The 18,150-nt window shown below is 34.1% G+C and overlaps 1 protein-coding gene across 1 annotated transcript in view; it reads left to right on the forward strand.

Annotated features, from left to right (window-relative positions):
* Window positions 1-18,150, forward strand: part of LOC105305969 (EGF-like and EMI domain-containing protein 1) — a 453,542-nt gene that overhangs the window by 378,142 nt on the left and 57,250 nt on the right. The window contains 1 exon segment of the mRNA XM_011380831.1: window positions 8,160-8,282. Coding sequence (XP_011379133.1) covers window positions 8,160-8,282 — 123 coding nt within the window.

Raw genomic sequence — 18,150 nt, forward strand, 5'->3', positions numbered from 1 at the left:
TACAACCTCCTCTCCTTAATAGTCATACTTAATACCTGTCTTAACTCTCTGTCTCCCTTCTTTATCTCCCACTTCTTCAATTCAATCCACTTCAACCTAGGATAAATTTCAGCTACTCCATTGAAACAACTTTCTATTTCTCAGCTTCCTCCCCTTTAGTAGTGTTAATAACACTATCTATTATGCAGGGGTTTTTTGGGGGCGGGGGAGATTGAATATGTTAATAACTATACGTAAAGAGTTTAGAGCAATGTATGGCACATAGTAAGGGTTCATTAAGTGTTAGGTGGATTGTTATTATTAACATTCTCCTCATCTTCAATGTCATTAGTGAAATTCTTGTTGCTAAATCCAGTGAGCACTTTCCAGTTCCTACTTGACATCCTTGTGTTGACCACTTCTTCCTTCTCAAAACTCCCCTTCCCTCAGCTTCCATGCTCCAGACTCTCTCAGTTTTCCTCCTACTCCTCTGTATTGCCTTCTTGGTCAGCTTTGTCTGACCTACCTCAGTCTGCCTTAAATATGGCTGTTCCTCAGAGTTCCCTTTTAGACTCCATACTCTTTTTTATCTATGTACTTGGCTTAGTAAAAGTATCCACTCTTGTGCTTTGAATTACTATTTATATGGAGATGCCCAATACTCTGCACCTCATTCATTTACTTATTTAACAAATATTTATAGAGCATCTTCTGTGTGCCAAATACTGGGATTACTATTCTGAGCAAATACTGACAGGGTTCTGTTCTCATGAGACTTAGCCGTTAATGGGGAACACAAACATCAAACAAATAATCACACATACAGATCTACAACTATAGATTAATTAATTGCTCCAGAGAAAAGGAAGATAGTCCTACCAAAATATAACATAGATTTGACTTAGATTGAAGGAGAAATGCAAGCCTCCTGAGGTAGTGGTAAATGAGTGACATCTACAAGAAGCATAGATACTCACTAAGTAAAAGAGGGGAGATGTAAATAAAAGGGAGTACAGAGTCTTTAAAGAATTTAAATTATGTTTTATCATAATCGATAAAACATAGTAGAAAGAAAAGAATAGCAGGATAGAATAGAGAGGGAGGCAAAGACCAGACCACACAGTGCAGATCATGTTGGTGTTTAGTCTAATCCTGTGAGTAATGGTGAGTGATTAAAGGGTATAAAACTGTTACAGAATGAGGGAGGGGTGATGTGATCAAATTTTTGTTATTAAAAACATCGCGAGGTAGTGCAGCATGAAGATGCTGGAGGGCCCAATGGTGGATGTGGAGGGAACTTTAGTAGGCTATTGTAACCATTCATGTAGTTGGGATTTGAGTGGTATTAGTGGAAATAAGAAGTGAACAGACTTGAGATTTTTTAGAAAATGTTTTATACAGTGAAATGTGGTATTAGATCAGACATAGGTGAAGGAGAGGGAAGTCTCAAGGATGACTCCAAATTTTTAAGCCTGTACAGGTAAATAGATGGTAGCTAAAAATTCAGCTCATTTTCCTCCTGATTTTAGTCCATATACTCAGTTGCCTACTGGATATTCCCAACTGCCCGTCTCATTTGCTTATCAAATCATTTATGTCCAAAACTGACCTATTTTTCTGATATCAAATGTTCCTTTTCCTGTGCCATTTTGGTGAATACCACAACCATCCATAAAATTGCTCAAGGAAGTCGAGTTTGACACTTCTCTATCATATCCAGTTAATAACCAAATTATATTGGCTTTCTCTTCTTAACATCTTTTATATCTGCCCACATCTCTCTATTTCCATAGCTACTAGCTTAGGTCAGTCTTCATCATCTTTCACCTGGATTTTGGCAATAGTCATTACTCGGCTTCTCTGCTCTCAGTCTCCCACTCCTCTAACCTATTCTTTGCCCTATTGGTGTCCATTTCTATAAAGTAAAGCCGTGGTTCCTTAGTATGATAGAAAAGACTCTCCACTTTCAGGCCCAGCCACATCTCTAGCATTTTCCCTTTAATCTACATGGACCAAACAAATTCCATTTTCTATAAAAGCATATACACTTCTATCCTCAGCACAAGTGTTTTGAGCTTTGTTTCTTCCTAGTACTGTCATTCTTTTCAAAATACACATCACTGTCCTATTTGCCTCTTTGTGAACTAAGTGGTTTTTGCTGAGAAAGGTCACCTTTATTGCTGGGTGAATGTCTAGGCTAGAAAACTGGTAACATTTTAAAACATTTTTTTTTACAAGGGCAAAAGGTAGAGGCCACCAGTAGTATCTACAAAGTTATCAGCATGTGTTTATTTTCTGCTAACTGAGCATCAAGCTACCAGAGGTTTTAGGTACCAAGAAAGGAACAAAAAGAGAAATCAGAGGCCAAGGGTTGGGGGAAAATCTCGGGAAGGATCGCTCACAGGGCGATTGCGAGACAACCATTCAAGAAGTCAACTTCAACCTCTGGCACTATCAGATGTACCGCAACTTTGCACAGGCAGTTTGATACACCCTTGATATTTATAATAAAAAATAACAAAAATTGTGATACATCCCCAATTTCATTAGAATGTTAATGGAATATAGTTGTTTCAATAAGTGCTATAAGAAGAGCTAAGCGACTGCCCTGACCCTGATTAAATATAGATTAAACCATTTTACTGATTTGAGGACAGTACATCTTTTTGAAAAGTATATGCTGAGTTTGAGTTGCACTTGGTGACTTCTTCCTGCACACTAGCTTTACAGTTTGCCTGTATTAGGATGATTTTGCTTATGAGCAATAGAATCATGTGACACAGAATGCATAAACAGTAAACAGGTGTTATTGTATCACTTAACCAAGAAGTCCAGAGATAGGGAAGCTCCAGCAGGGCTCGAACTCTCTTTCTCTGTGAGTCCTTTAGTTCTGTCCTGATTGTTTGCTTTATCTTTAGTGCAGCTTCACTCATGAAGCAAGATGGCTACTACAAAATGTCTCACATGCACAGATTGTAATTTCCAGAGCAAGAGGGCATCAGTGTCCCAAGATTCTCAGTTTTTTTTGCTGAGCTTCGTGCTCACTAGATCACGTCTGAACTAATTCATTAATTCCTGAGAAAGCTTTATGCTAATGAAGAGACTATCTGGTTCCATCACTGTGGCAAGTGGTGGTGAGATTATACCAAGTAGAGTCCACTTAAGATTTGGGAGAGGAGTGGTGTTCGTTATCAGTCCCACATAAACTACATGACTTCTCTAAAATGAAAGTTAAATCCCCCAAAAGAAAACTTTGGAGTTTTTAAGTATTGTGAAGAAGAAAGACGAGTGAATCCCAAGCAAGCAACCAGAGAATGTTAACTACAGACACAGTTCAAACGTGTTCATTAGCAAACTTAAAAAATTATTTTGTGCCCTGGGTTTTTAAAGCTACTTGTAAATGTTTGAAAACAAATATTAAGAATTCACTGCAAAGGTAAAGAGAAGGTAAACGCAGTCAGAGCCCAACTCTGAGAAACCCCATTGGTGCGTATGGGTGGTTAAGAACGCTGAACGCTAAGGATGACTCTCAAACCACACGTTCATTTATTCGTTCATAGAACATTTATGGAATATCGATTCTGTGCCAGAAAATGCTTAATACAACAGGATCTTTGACCTTAAGGAGTTCATTCAATCAGGCATTCCAGAATTACAAGCAAAAAAGTCAGCAGTTTTGATATACTATAGTATATCAGAGTGAAAGTAGTATAGTAGAACAGAGTGAAAATAAAACCACATGGAAAACCACAGTCTTCAATATTTCCTTCAAAACTAACACTTGTACAATGCAATCTCCAACATAAAGCAACCTGGGAACACTTATTTTCAATCAACAACTTTCTGAAAATAGTATGTTAAAAGGCAAATGGAAGAATAATTTATCTTACTTTAGTTGTACAGTCTAAGAAAAATAATATGAAACAATTTTTGTTGTTTAGAAACAAAAGTAGATCTTGTCATCTCAGGGACCTTTTATGTGCAAAATGCATTTGATAATAAAGTGAATTCTTTTAAGCTATTATATTCTGTGACCATCTGGGGAAATAGTTTTGGGGATAAATATAGCAGAAATATTTATAAAAAGGACATTAAAAAGGAAAAATAGCAGACATGGTTGATTTTCTTTGACATTCTTTTATAGTATAAAATCATGAAATCCTTGGTCCATATCACAGTGACAATGCTGAAAAAAATTCGAATCACTTTATCATTATTCCCAGCAGTGTCCTGGAGCTCCAGTTCTAAAGGCAGGGCTCTCTGTAAGCATCTAACATGAAGATATAACTCAGAGAATTTTTGAAGAAATCGTTTCTTCACATGAAGTATACTTGATAATAACATATTAATGTAATATTGACATTTCTGGTTTTTAACTCTGTTGGGCAGAATCTTGATAGAAAAGAAAATCACTTGTGACAGCTTCAGCATGAGTGTCTAATATCATGGCAATTTAACCTGGTTTATTCTATCTATATCAGAGGTATTCCATCAGAAAAGAACTAAGAGAACTAAAGTGTTGTTCATGTTTTACAGAAGCAAGTCATTTCTAATAAAAAATAATGCTAAAAATTTTTTTAATTGTTAACTATTATTGAGTGAGTATTTGGGGAAATATGGTTGGTTTATTTTTGGAGGTTTTTGGTAAAAAATATATGCATGTATGTACATGTATACATACATACACATACATATATATATATATACATACATATATATATATATAATGTTCCATTTAGACTGAATTGGTGTACTTTGGGCAAACAACTGAGAAGTTGAGCCAAACCATGATATTTGTGATCCATGTGACTTTAATGGTTAAACAAAGGGATTATGTGTTCTCCTGCTACTCAGAGTATGGTCCACAGACCAGCAGCATCAGAATTACCTGGGATCTATTAGAAATGCAGAATCTTAGCCCCCAGCCCCAGAGGTACTGAATCAGCATGTGCATTTTAACAAGATATCTAGGTGATTAAAGTATTAACTAAGTCTAGGGTTCTCAACTCTAGCTACACATTAGAATCACTTAGGGTACTTTTAAAGTGTTTGATTCTCAAGCCTTACCCCAGACTGCTAAATCAGACTCTTTAAGGGGACCAAGGCATGGATAACTTACATGCTCACCATGATTCCAGTGTGCTGCCAGGTATGAGGACTATGGGTTACACAATGCCCAAACAATCAGTAAATTCAGTGCATTCTGAAAGGGCAAAAAAGAAAAAGGAGGTCAAACCAATTACTTTGTATTTGGTTCTACTCTATTAATGATTGATTTTTTTAACTGTTAATAAGTTGGCTTAGCTACTGTTGAACACAGGCTATTATGTTTCAACCCGCCCAAAAGTGTGTTGTTTTTTAAATCAAGAAGAGGAACCGTTTGGTATCCAAATTAATTAAAATGATATTTCAGGTTTGTTTTTCAACTTTACTTTCTTTTGCCAACCTGACAGTGACAGTTCTAACTGCTGCATCTCAGACACAATGCGTTTAAAGCACTGCACTTTTGCGTTGCCCTCCTTCTCATGCACTCCGTTCTCAGTTTTTACTTCAAACATTCCCTTATCACTGTAGCCCAGACGGATTTTCTCTCCCCTGAATTCCCACGTTGCTGCTATTTCTATCATGCACTCTCACTTTCTGATCTAGTGTTAGCTCCACTATTTAGTGAAATAAAATTACCTGTTTTTAAATTTCTATATATAATTTCAAGCGTTAATAATCAGTTCCCAAATCTCATGCAGGAATAGGAAAAGAAAAATAAATCATAGTGGAATACATATATATGGTTGTCAGTATTATCCCATTTTATGGATGAGAAAACTGAGTCTCAGAAAGGCCGGGTGGTCATGCTACTAAGTTTCAACACTGATATTTTCCCCAAGAATATCTAACACAAAGTACAAGAGAAAGTTAGGTGTGCTTTCATTTTTATGTGTGTGTTTTCAATATAGTACTTTGATTATAGTTCTCGGGCATATTAAGAATATGAACACAGTAAAACATACTGGAAGATGACTCATTCTTAAAAGCAGTATCCACTCATGATTTTTCTTTTTTACACTAAATTGGTTTCTTTTGTTAAAAAATTACTGAAGCTTGATTGATAGAGACAAAGGAACATCATCATAATGTATTTCTATAAAATCACTTTTTATTACACAAGTAATACCCGAATAACTTTTTCTTATAAAAAATTAGAACTTTATAGATATGATAAAATCTCTTGTCCAACACCACCCCACACACATCCTGCACTTTACCCAGTCTATGTATCTTATTCCCTTCTCAAAAGTAATCATTTATATCCTTTAAGCTATTTGTAATATATTTAAATACATATATATGGTATATTATAATAATCTTTGACAATGGCAATTTTTGATATTTTATCATCTAAAAAATAATACTCCTGGGAGTTTCATTTTTATGTCTAATGTGAAAGACCTGGGAAGGATATCTAATTCAGGAGTTGACAGAATTAATATTCAAAATTATTTCTCATCCTTGTGGAATAATACTCTAAAGCTAGAAAGATAAAAATTTAGCTAGCATAAACATAAAGCCCTTCATAAAGTACAAGTAACAAATAGAGAATTCTGATTTGACATTAGTTTATATGAAAAAGACTTAGAGGTTTGTTTATCACAGACTCAAAATTTAATAATAATTCTAATACTTGAAAAAGTCAATAGTTCTTAGATCTAAAATAAGAGTTCTTTAAAAATACCTGAAATAACTCCAGAATATCTAATTTTAGAAAGAAAATACTAGATTAGGTAAACTGTGTATAACATAGTAGACTAATAATTTTTAAATATGGGACTTACTTTGTGACAATATATTCTTTATATATATGTATGTATATATATATGTGTGTGTGTGTGTGTGTGTGTGTGTGTGTGTGTGTGTGTGTGTGTGTGTGTTTCTTTTTCATTTAAAAACAATACCAAGTAAAAGAACATATTTTTTCTTTTGCTTCCTTTGGGTTAAATCCTCTAGTTTTTATTATAGTTCAAGACATTCATTACAGATCAGGTTCAACAATGAGACATTGTAAACGTATTCCTTCTCAATGTGAATGTCTTCTCAAGTAAGTAAGGATCTTATTCTGTGAAATTAACCTCACTCAATGTAAAGCTAATTGTCTATTATGTTAACAAATTTTAGTGAAAAATATTCACATCCAACATTCTTGGCCAGAAACCTGGGATTGGAACATGACATATCAGGGATGTTCCCTATACGAAACATACATTTTCCCACGCTAATATCAACCTCTTTGCCTGATTTTTACTTTGACATACATTTTGAGTAAAAATATTCTCCTAACAAGAAAATTTAGAAACTCTTAATCCACTGATTACCTGAAAAGTTTTCCCAGCATTTGTGAATATTTTTTTGTGATTTCAAATGAGTAAGTACTGATTATATAAGGTCCAAGGAAGTATAGATTCTGAGAGATAAATTGATTTTCCCTTCCTAAAGGAAATAGAATATTACATGTATTTGTTATGACCTTGACATCATCAGACATAAATGCCCATGAGTCTTGACCTCTTTTTATTTTTTTTTCTAAAATTAATGTAACCTCTCACATAAACATGTTAAGTATTTTAGAAAATGGAACTCTGGCCTAAAGGAAAAGGCTGAATGAATGAAATAAATGTATTGATGTATTTTTAAGAACTCCAAGCCATGATTTTACTTGAATTTATCTATCTGTTCCCTGATGTCCAGATGACAAGGAGATTTAAGGTCTTCACTCTATTATTAGCTTTATTCAGCAATATCAGACCAATAATAGATGTTTATCCACTAGTATGTGTTGCTCCAGATAGGGTAGCTCATTGTAATTCTCCCCTCCAATTCTCCTGCCCCAAGGAGATATCTATATATCAGATCTGTCTAATTAACCAGTATGTGAAAAATAGAAAATTGTGAGGCAGTCCTTACGCTCATCATCACTGGGCTTTAAAAAGCTCCATAAAATTTCTATCTACATTTTCTTGTTTACACTGTTGAACAACATGGATCAAACAAGCAAAGATTTGTGGCAACAGAGTTGAGGCCTTTGTACAATATAACACATATTGCGAATCAAAGAAATATCGTGCCACTTCTCTGAAGCTGACATTGGAATGACATTGTAATCTTGGCCATCTGTCTTCCTCCTCTAGATGTCGATGAATGTACGGTGGTGAATGGAGGCTGCCAGCAGAGCTGTATTAACACTCTGGGCACCTTCCACTGTGAATGTGATACTGGATACAGACTCCATGCTGATGAACGCACCTGCATAAGTGAGTAAATATTAGGACCAGCTTGAAGCCATTTTCAGTGAAAATCAACCTGCCCATGTAGGCGCAGGAAGGAAAGGTTTTTATATTGTAAAAATATCTATAGAAGCTGACAGTTTTCAAGTACAATCCCATCTTAGAATAAAAAGGATTTTTTTATATATTAAAAAAACTAAAGGACAAAAAAAGATGGGGAAGGAAATATAGACATTAACATTCACAAACAAAATTTGAATCCGTAAACGGGTGACTATTTCCATAGCATATCATTCTGCCATATGCATGCAGTACAAATTTTTTAGATCTTGTTTATACACAACAAAGATATCACAGGAGCCACAATGAAGAGAGGATGCTGGGCCGTTACAATCACTAGCTACAACGTTCACTCGTTTCAGCCCAGACTCAGAACTGAACTATGGTTATAAAAGCAAAAACTATAATAGATTATATGCCAAGTAGTTTAGAGTTGCTCAAGAATAGTTCAAACTACATGCATTAGATATAAGGTCACTATATATGTATTGTGCATTAAAATGTTCTTAGATATTTTAATACGCATTAGATATAAGGTCACTATATATGTATTGTGCATTAAAATGTTCTTAGATATTTTTATGTGGTAAGATTATTGTTTTAAATCTTCTTTGTATGTTTCTGAATTTTATAAATTTCTTAAAATGAGTATGTGTTTTTATATACAGAAGAAAAGACCCAACATAATAAATTCTTAAAATATTATACTCCCTGTATGATTTATAAATGTTCTTTTTTGTTTTAGCTGAAGTAATTTGCATAAAAGTATATTTTTTGTTTCATCACCTAGTCCCTTTTAAAAATGTTTATTATATTAAAAGTAGCACCTTATACAGCACAATTTAATTGCTGGTTTAATTTATTTGAGGCTTGTCAACTAGTCCATCTACTTAAAATTATTAATATTTTCTAAGTATTCTCTAATTATGAAACTTGGAATAGGAATCAGCTAATTTCACCTAATTTCATAACATATACTTCCTCTTTCTTTTTCTGAACACGTCTTCTAGGAAATGAGAGAAGGCCAAGAGAAACAGCTAAATATATCCTAGTCAGAGGTCTGATTTTGATGAGAGAAAATGGAGGTTCTGGGAAGAAAGAAAGGACATTTCTAAAGGTGAAGGAAATGCAGATAGAAGTCATACCCTAAAGCCCAGGGAATTCAATATCATATTGATTCTATCTGCAGCAAGCGCAAGTGATGGGACATGCATAGTTACATAATCCAGATACCCTTTTCTTTTAGTAGGATTACTGGTTTTAGCAATAAGAATTCCTTCCCCATCCCATCTCCAACCTGTCAGGTCTTCAGCTGGTAACATTCTTAAACTTCCACTATCACTTCTCTCAGTTATAAATATTGAGGAGCAGCAAGATTATCGATAACATGCAATTATAGTATTTATCAGTAAAGGTTGAGCTGATGAATTTTTGTGTTCAATATAAAAATATTTTGCAAAGTAATGAGATATATATATAAATCTGTGCTATCTGGTCTTTGTGATAAGGCAAAAATAAATACTCTAGTAGCCAACAAAATTACATTTATAGGTAAAATTAATTTTCTAAACCCTGGTAGTTATTAGCTATTTCTTAGTAAAATCATTAAGCTCTTTCTTTTTTCCTCACCATCACTACCCTTGAATTTTTCAATTTTGTTTTAATGACACCAGGTCAAAAGCGGGGTTAGATAAGGATATTATGGTTTATCTTTTCTATTTCTATTCCTTAAATCTCAATTCGTATTATACAAATACATTGACAATAAAGTAATTTATTCACAGTCCATCTAGTAGTCTTCTAATACAGAATTTTGATATAGTGTACAAATTAAACTATATATGCAGAGGAATTAAGATTATGACAAATAAAGCATTTAACACCTTGGATGTCATTCTATAGAAGGTAATGGAAGAAGAGCCCAGAACTTGACATTCATGGAAATTTTGATAGCTTTCTTATATGCATATATTGAAGTTTGAGTTTCAAAGAATGGTCTTAAGAATCTCAGTTGACACAATACTAGCAGTCTTGTTAAAATGAGCTCAAGAAGAATTTAAACCGTTTGTATTTAAAGATTAATAACCTGGGCCTGGGGATAGCTACTGTTTGTTTGCTTATTTGTTTTGAAGGAAAGGTTTTACTTAGAGAACTGAGTTTGACATTGGTCTGTATTTTGACTTATATTGTAGAAAGGGTCAGATATTTTCAAAAACAGGAAAATTAAATTATATCACTTTCCCTTTGAGATTTCTTTACCTTGCAGGAGACTGAGAATTATAGTAGACAGAAATTCATTGTGATCCATAGTAGAGTCACAGAAGAGAAGATGGAGTTCTAGAATTTTATGATTTCACCACTTTGGAGTACTTGAAATTAATTTCTTCCTTCTTCCCTTTCTTCTTTTTCCTGCATTTCTTCCTTCCTCCCTTTCTTCCTTTATCCCTTTCTGCCCATTAGTCATAGGTCTACACACTAGTGTGACTTTTTGAATTAGAGCCTCCAGTGCTTTTTACACTTTATTTTAATCACAACTACAGGAAAGTAGACTCTCTGCACCCCTACTTACTGAGTTTCAGATGATTTCATTTCAAAAATGGGGTCCCTCTCTGAGGGCTGTGCATTCGTGATAATATATGGACAGAAGTTACTAGTCAGCCTCTGCCAGAATTATTAAGTTGCACAATGTGGTATAAGAGATATGGTCCGTAATAGCTGGCTGGAGTGGCAGGAAGTATAACAATTCCTGGCCCACTGCCACCTTTCCTGAAAGGCAACCTCAGGAAAGCCAGTCTGAGGAGCCATCCCACGGGTGAGGAGGGTCACAGCAAGTGAAACCTGCTGCACCTAGTTGGTGGCAGGGCACAAACATAGCATGGGAAAACAGACAAAAGTAGAATTCTTGCCAAATTTGCTTTGCTATTGGTGGTCTCCATTAACACAGATATTATCTCATAATTCTTGTACTTTTAAATTTCCCTTTATGTGTAAACCAACAGCTTAAAAAATGGAAACTAGATTTAGCAATCATCAAAAAAACAGATGTTTATGTTTTTATTGGTCCACCTTAAATCTTGTCCCTGTGGACTAGGGACAGTGGCACAGTGGAATCCAAGTTGGTAGGTGGCCTTCAGCTTAAGTTCTTAAATCACTTAATCTCTCTACCCCTGCTTTCCTCATGTGTAAAATGTAGAAATTTGACAAAGTGATGTTAAAGTGACAGCATCTCTAAAATATAACAATTTTTATGGAGTTTCCATAATTACTAATTCTTTATAAATCATCTGCTAGCCTGAATTTTTTAAACCTCCATTGGATTAAGTGCAATAATTATTTTAAAAGTGTTTTAAAAATTTAGACTTTAGAAAGTCCAAGCATAAAATCAGAATGTGAGAATTTTATATTCAGTTTAATAAAAATGGAATTTAAGTGTTTTTATTGGGAAAAGTATACTTTGGTGCTTTTGTAAAAATATTGTTTTGTATATTATAGGATCATATCTAGGAGAAATCCAAGGAATAATCTAGCCTAGTCTACTACTTCAGAGATAAAAAGTATGAGAGCTAAGGAGATCAAGTAACTTTTACTCTGAAAAAGAGAAAAGTAGTTTTCAGCTAAATCTGGCTAATGTCCCTCTAATCAAATGCTTTAAAATGATTTTGGATAATTAAAAATTAAAAAAAAAAATAGACTAAGAAAAATCATAAAGGTACTATGAAATGAAATTCTTACACTCTATTGTAGTAAATAGAGTTGAGGGTTAAACAATGTCTTTTCATAATAGCTATAGTTTCGCCTTATATTATCAGTCTATAAGTGCAGATTTACCACTTCTCTCCTACATTTCTATGATATGCTTCAACAAGCCTGGCTACTCTCAATTCTCCAAGTAAGCCATGCTCTTCTACTGCCACACCTTATTTTGCTCTTAACATAGACTCTCACTCCTAAGTCTTTGTCTGTCAAAACTCTACTTAACATGTTTCATGTTGAATGTTGGTTGGCCTGTTAAGTCTTCTCTGGTTACCCTAGCCAAAGGCATTCTGTCTGTCTGTCTGTCTCTCTGTTTCTCTGTAATACCTTATAATTTTGTGTTGTCTTAATGACACATTATAACATACAGTTTTATACATGTGTAATTGGACCTCAGAACAAATGAAGGACATTGATGGCTTCGTAATTATCATCTTCAAGTGGAGCCTTTTCCATACCTTTCTTGATGGCCGCAGACACTGGTAACCACTTGTTTTTTTAAATCTTCCTCTTGACTTTCTGACAGCACAATTTCTACCTCTAACTGCTGCCTCTCCATACTTATATCCTGGTTACCACTTTGAATCATCATCTTCTCTCCTTCCTACAGACTGAATTGTGTCCCCTCAAATTCACATATTGAAGCCCTAAGTCCCAATGCAATAGTATTCAGAGATGGGGCCTTTAAGAGATAATTAGGTTTAGATGAGCACATGAGGTTGGGGCCCTGATAATGGGATTAGTGCCACATAAGAAGAGACACTAGAGAACTTGTTCTCTCACTCTACCATGTAAGGAGGAAGTGAGAAGATGATCCTCTGAAGCCAGGAGGAGGACTCTCACCAGAAACCAAACTCTTCTGGAACCTTGATCTGAGCCTCTCTAGCCTCCAGCATTGAGAGAAAATAAATTTCTGTCGACTGAGCCATCCAGTCTTTTGTTATGGTATTTTGTTATGGAAGCCTGAGTAGACTAATATACTCATCTGTTCTCTTTATTAACTCCTTCTCTAGTCTATCTCCACTTTGTTTTTCTTTTTTTAGAAATAAAACAATCCATGTAAAATATCTGTCAAAGTATTAATTAAATATTAGCTAGTATTATAACAGTATATAAAAAAGATATGAGAATTTTACCCAGATAGATTTCCTTGTTGGGATAAAATTCAAACTTGTTACAGTATTTCTATCTTTAAGGCCCTGGCCAGTATTCTTTATTACAAAATATATTATCTTTTGATAGCCTTTAATTGGTCATTTTCTCATTGTTGCAAGCAATTTTTGGTAGGTATTACTAAATATAAGTAATGATAATGTAGACTGAACTCCTTCTATGCAGATAATTTTTAACAACTAGGGGCTAAATACCAAAATAATTTATATTACCTAATTTTGTTTTTTGTATTTAGCTGTGTAATTTGCATTTGAACTATCTTGTAAGATTTTAGCTATAATTTGATATACTTCACAAAATCTTTCTTGAATTTCCATTTTTAATAACCTTGTGAAACATGCTCAGCTCAAATCTTCATTCATAATCATGTCCTTCCCTTGATGTATTTGTTGAAATTGGCCTTCCCAGAAGGGAGAAATAATTAAATGATTGAAAGTTTTAATGCTTGCATAGTTCTCTTACCTCTCTTTCATGCCTTCAGCACATAAGTTTTATTAACATCAGCACTCACAAATAAACAAATGAAATCACTGAGGTCTGCACAGAGAAAACTCAGATAAACAACATTTTAATTATTTTAGTCTTTAATACAAGAATTCTTCATTTCGAGTTGCTGGGAATAGTCAGGATCGGTTTTTTGTTTGTTTGTTTTTTGTTTTTGTTTTTTTTTTCCCAATGGCTGTTTTATTCTCACTAAATGAGAAAGATTGGGAAGAATGGTTACCTATAACTGAAAACCAGATTTTTTTTTTTTTAAATCTTGAGCTCTATTTAATGATGTGCGTGCCAAAGTATTTAGGAGTGAAGTGTACTGTACTGATGTCTGCAACTTTGTTTTTTGTTTTGTTTTGTTTTTTCTTTTTGTCATGTTCTACTTATTTATTTATTTTTTAATTTTTATTTTTCAATTAGAGTTGACATTCGGTACTATTTTATGTTAATTTCAGGTGTACAGCACAGTGGTTAGACACTTAAATAATTTACGAAGTAATGTTGTAATGACTATGAAAACCAAAGATTTTCCTGATTACATATGCAACATGGTAGAGTCAGAAATTATATTTTAATTCCAAATAAACAGAAGGTAGGCAGCAAGAATAAAGTAGATATACAACCTAGAAACTTAGTTTAATAAAGATATTCTTAATAAAACTTTGAGTTTAAATAAATTTTCTTATATCAGATTTTTATGAGTTGCACATTTTAAGATAATGCTAAACTTAGAAAAAAATTGAGAAAAAAGTCATTATCTGTGATGGTCTTCACACAATGGATTCTTTTGTTTTTGATCTCACTGTTCTGATCAGTGATGTCTAAGTTTTATTTGATAGAAAGAATAGAAGATTCTTTCCAGGGAATGCAAAGAGATTGCCCTCAAATTGGAAATAAAAGAGGTTAAAGACTTTCATTGTAACTACCTTTTAATTAGGTGCATTATTTATGAAGACAAATTAGAAACAGAATTCATTTCAGATGACAGCTGATGTCTTGAATAGAGCTATGTCAGGTTAAAAAAAATTGTTTAGTTTGTCAGGCTGATGGCATCTCTCAGTCATTATCAGATTCATCGCCCTCTCAATATTAAGTACGGTAGATGATAAATTTCTTTCCCAAAAGTTAAATTTAAGGAACACTTCCCCTCTGCCCTCCTCATCTCTAATCTTTGGCCTTGTAACAAATCATAAACTTCTCAAGTCTTCATCCAGAATGTTGATTATTAACCCAATTCAAAAACTTTTTCCAACTACTTGGATTTTAGGTATACATTTAGAAATGTTTCTTTTTTTTTCAACAGTTTTTCTATGGTTTTCAGAGTTAGGAAAGTAGGACTCATAGTTATCTGAATTCTACTGAATTATAGAAGAGTTGTGTGATCTTGGCCCAGTTTCTTATTCTCTCTGATCTTCAGAGTTCGTATCGTTTCTGTGTCTATCTGTATCTATACCTAATAAAATCAGGATAATAATTCACAAAATCAATATTCATTGTACAAGGGAACATACCTTATAAAGAAGAATGTATTTAATGCACTAGAATGTTTGCCTATGGGAGATTGAGAGTGGACACTAGGGTTAAAAATAAAACAAGGGAGTTCCTTCCAAGGACTTGGAGTGATAAGAATTTTTCTTAAACTGAGCAAGGTTAAAACAAAACAAAACAAAATGATGAAACAACACAGTGGTCTTTGTATTCTCCAGTTACCTTTTCTTTTCTACTTTCTCTCTATGTGATAAGTACCTTCACATGTCCTTTCAGAATTATCTTTAAGATTCCTTTTCTCATTTCATTTGTAAAATATTTTTAAAAGCAAGATTTTTTTGTAATATATATCATATCAAATAATAAAACCCTAATATTAATTAATAGATAATTCTATTCTCTTATGCTTTGTAAAGGATTTTACTGTGTATTACAGAATAGCTACTATGTAGGATAAACTTTAATATGAAGAAATTAAATGGTATCTGGCACATAGTGGATGCTCAATAAATGGTGGCTCACATCAATAATTTATAATTATTATGTATTTACTCTGACATTATTTTCCCACAATCAGAGCATTCATTCAGTGCCGAGATACTGAGAATGGGAGATTCTGAATTGTGTGCAGCTAGATGTACAAGAGTTTAGCTTTAAATTATTCCTTTATAAAAATAGAGCATGGCGTTTAAGATAGTGAGAAAAAGAATGCAAATCTGAGAAGAGCATGTCTTAGATAACAACATTAATAATATTAACTTTATTTTAGTTATTCCATAAACAAGCTGTGTGACTTTGAGCTAGTCACTTAACTGTTCATTAATTCAGTAGTGAAGAAAAGTTACAGTACAGTTGAAATTCTTACTGGAGTCCCTGAAACAGAGAAAGTACTCAAGAAATATTAACTAATATTATTAATATTAGTTCCATACCTGCCGTTAGTTGTAGTCATAGGACTAAATAAAATTATGGAAGGTCAGACACTATAGGTATAAACTTGATTTGGTGATCAGATGACTTTTTGTCGCTATGTTTTTAACAAACATACATTGATTGATTCTTTTAACAACTCCCTGCTTTACTTGTTTATTTTTGTTTTTAATGCTTTTAGAATTTTAGAGCAATATTAACAACTATATTTTTACTATATGGTAAAATATCCCATTTTCATTTATCATTAGGTTGAAGATTTACATCTTCCTATTTCCAAAAGCACTAGAGATGGCAAACTTCAGGCAGCTTATTCATTTTCACAGGGTACAAAGTGCAAAAAGACATTAAACACAAACTAATATTGCTTACATCTAAAAGAAGCAGAAGGAGTAATTGTTTGCAAATACCAGATATGAGCATACAAGTTACATCTAAATCTAGTACCCCAGTGTAAATTTCTGGATCAGTGAAAAGAGCCACATGGTTTCAAAGTTTGCATTTTTTAACAAGCATAGAGACATTGGGGGAATGGGCAAATCAATGATTTCATAATCTATTACTGAATATATGTCTCTTATTTTGCAGAGAGAACAGAAATCCTCAGCTAAGGGGCCTCCCCACTTTTACTCCCATCCAGAGACTTTGGTATTAACTCTCAGCTCTGTCGTCTTTGCTCTTCACTCAGGAAAAGTGCTTTGCTATTTTTTCAGTCTAATCCCATCCTGCCCTCCCCTTAGAACCTTGCTCCTAATCTTATATCCTCCTTTCTCTTCTATAGTCTTTCTCTCTATCTTACAACAAAACTCCTCCCCAAATTAGTTTCTCCAAAGTTACCCATAAATTATTGACTGTTAAGTTCAAGTAATACTTTTCAGTCATTTTGCTTAAACTCTTGAAAGAAGTCACCTCTTTCTTTCCTCCTTCGATTGTAGGACATAACTTTCTCTTGGTTCTCTTCCATCTCTATGATGATTCTTTAATTGATTTGGGCCCTTTCTCCACTCTCACATATGTGATATTTTTTACTTTCAAAGCTTTACCTACTATAATTAGTTAGATGTGAATGATGTCCAGATCAGTATCACTAAATCAGATCACTCTCCTTGTTCTCTTGACCCACAGATCCAGCTACTGTTTGAGCCCCTCATTGAGTATGTCCCCCAGCATTGGAAACTTAGTGGACTTAAAAGTAAATATATCTTCCTTCCCACCCCCACTCCTCTTAGCTCTGCAACTTCCTCTTGTATTTAACATGCTACAATGGTTGCCTATCTCAGTGAGTGGAGACAGCTCAGGTCGCCCAGGTACAACTGGAGTCAGTCATGGCTCCTCCTCTCTCTGACTCCACACATCTAGCTCCCCAGTAAGACCAATGATCTCAACCTCCGTGATATCCTCCATGTAGCTGTCTCTCTTCTGATTGCTTTCATTCAGACCCTCACCGTCTCTTAAAGAAAGATTGTATTGCAGTTGCCTCTTAACTGGCATCATTCTCTATTCTTGACCCCTTCCATCCATTACCTAAATTTCCAGAAACAACTTTTGAAATGTAATTTAAAAATATTCCACTATGCTTAAAACTCTTTATTTCCTCTACATAGCTTTCAGAATTAACCATCTCCCCACCCACCCATCCCCAAAGTTGGCTTAAAAATGCTTCTGGGGCTGACTCTCTGTTATTTCTGTCTCACCTGACACATTTCTGCTTTATATTTCATACTCCAGGCTAATGCACTGAAATTTTCAGGTACCTAAATGTGCCAGAAGATTCCACATCCCTATGCCTTTCCTCTTAGCGTCTCATTTGTCAAGCACACCTTGCTCTGCACCTGCCTGTACTTTGGTTTTCAAAACAACATTTTCCCTTCTCTCCTCATATTCTCCCCTTCTCCACCTCTCTTTATCTAACACTTACTTGTCTTTCAAGACTCAGTTTGAAATTACCTTCTCTGAGAAGATTTCTCAGATCTATCCTCATACTTACAAACCAAATTTG

The sequence above is a fragment of the Pteropus vampyrus genome, unplaced genomic scaffold, assembly GCF_000151845.1.
Source record: "Pteropus vampyrus isolate Shadow unplaced genomic scaffold, Pvam_2.0 Scaffold12, whole genome shotgun sequence".
NCBI classification, from domain to species: domain Eukaryota; kingdom Metazoa; phylum Chordata; class Mammalia; order Chiroptera; family Pteropodidae; genus Pteropus; species Pteropus vampyrus.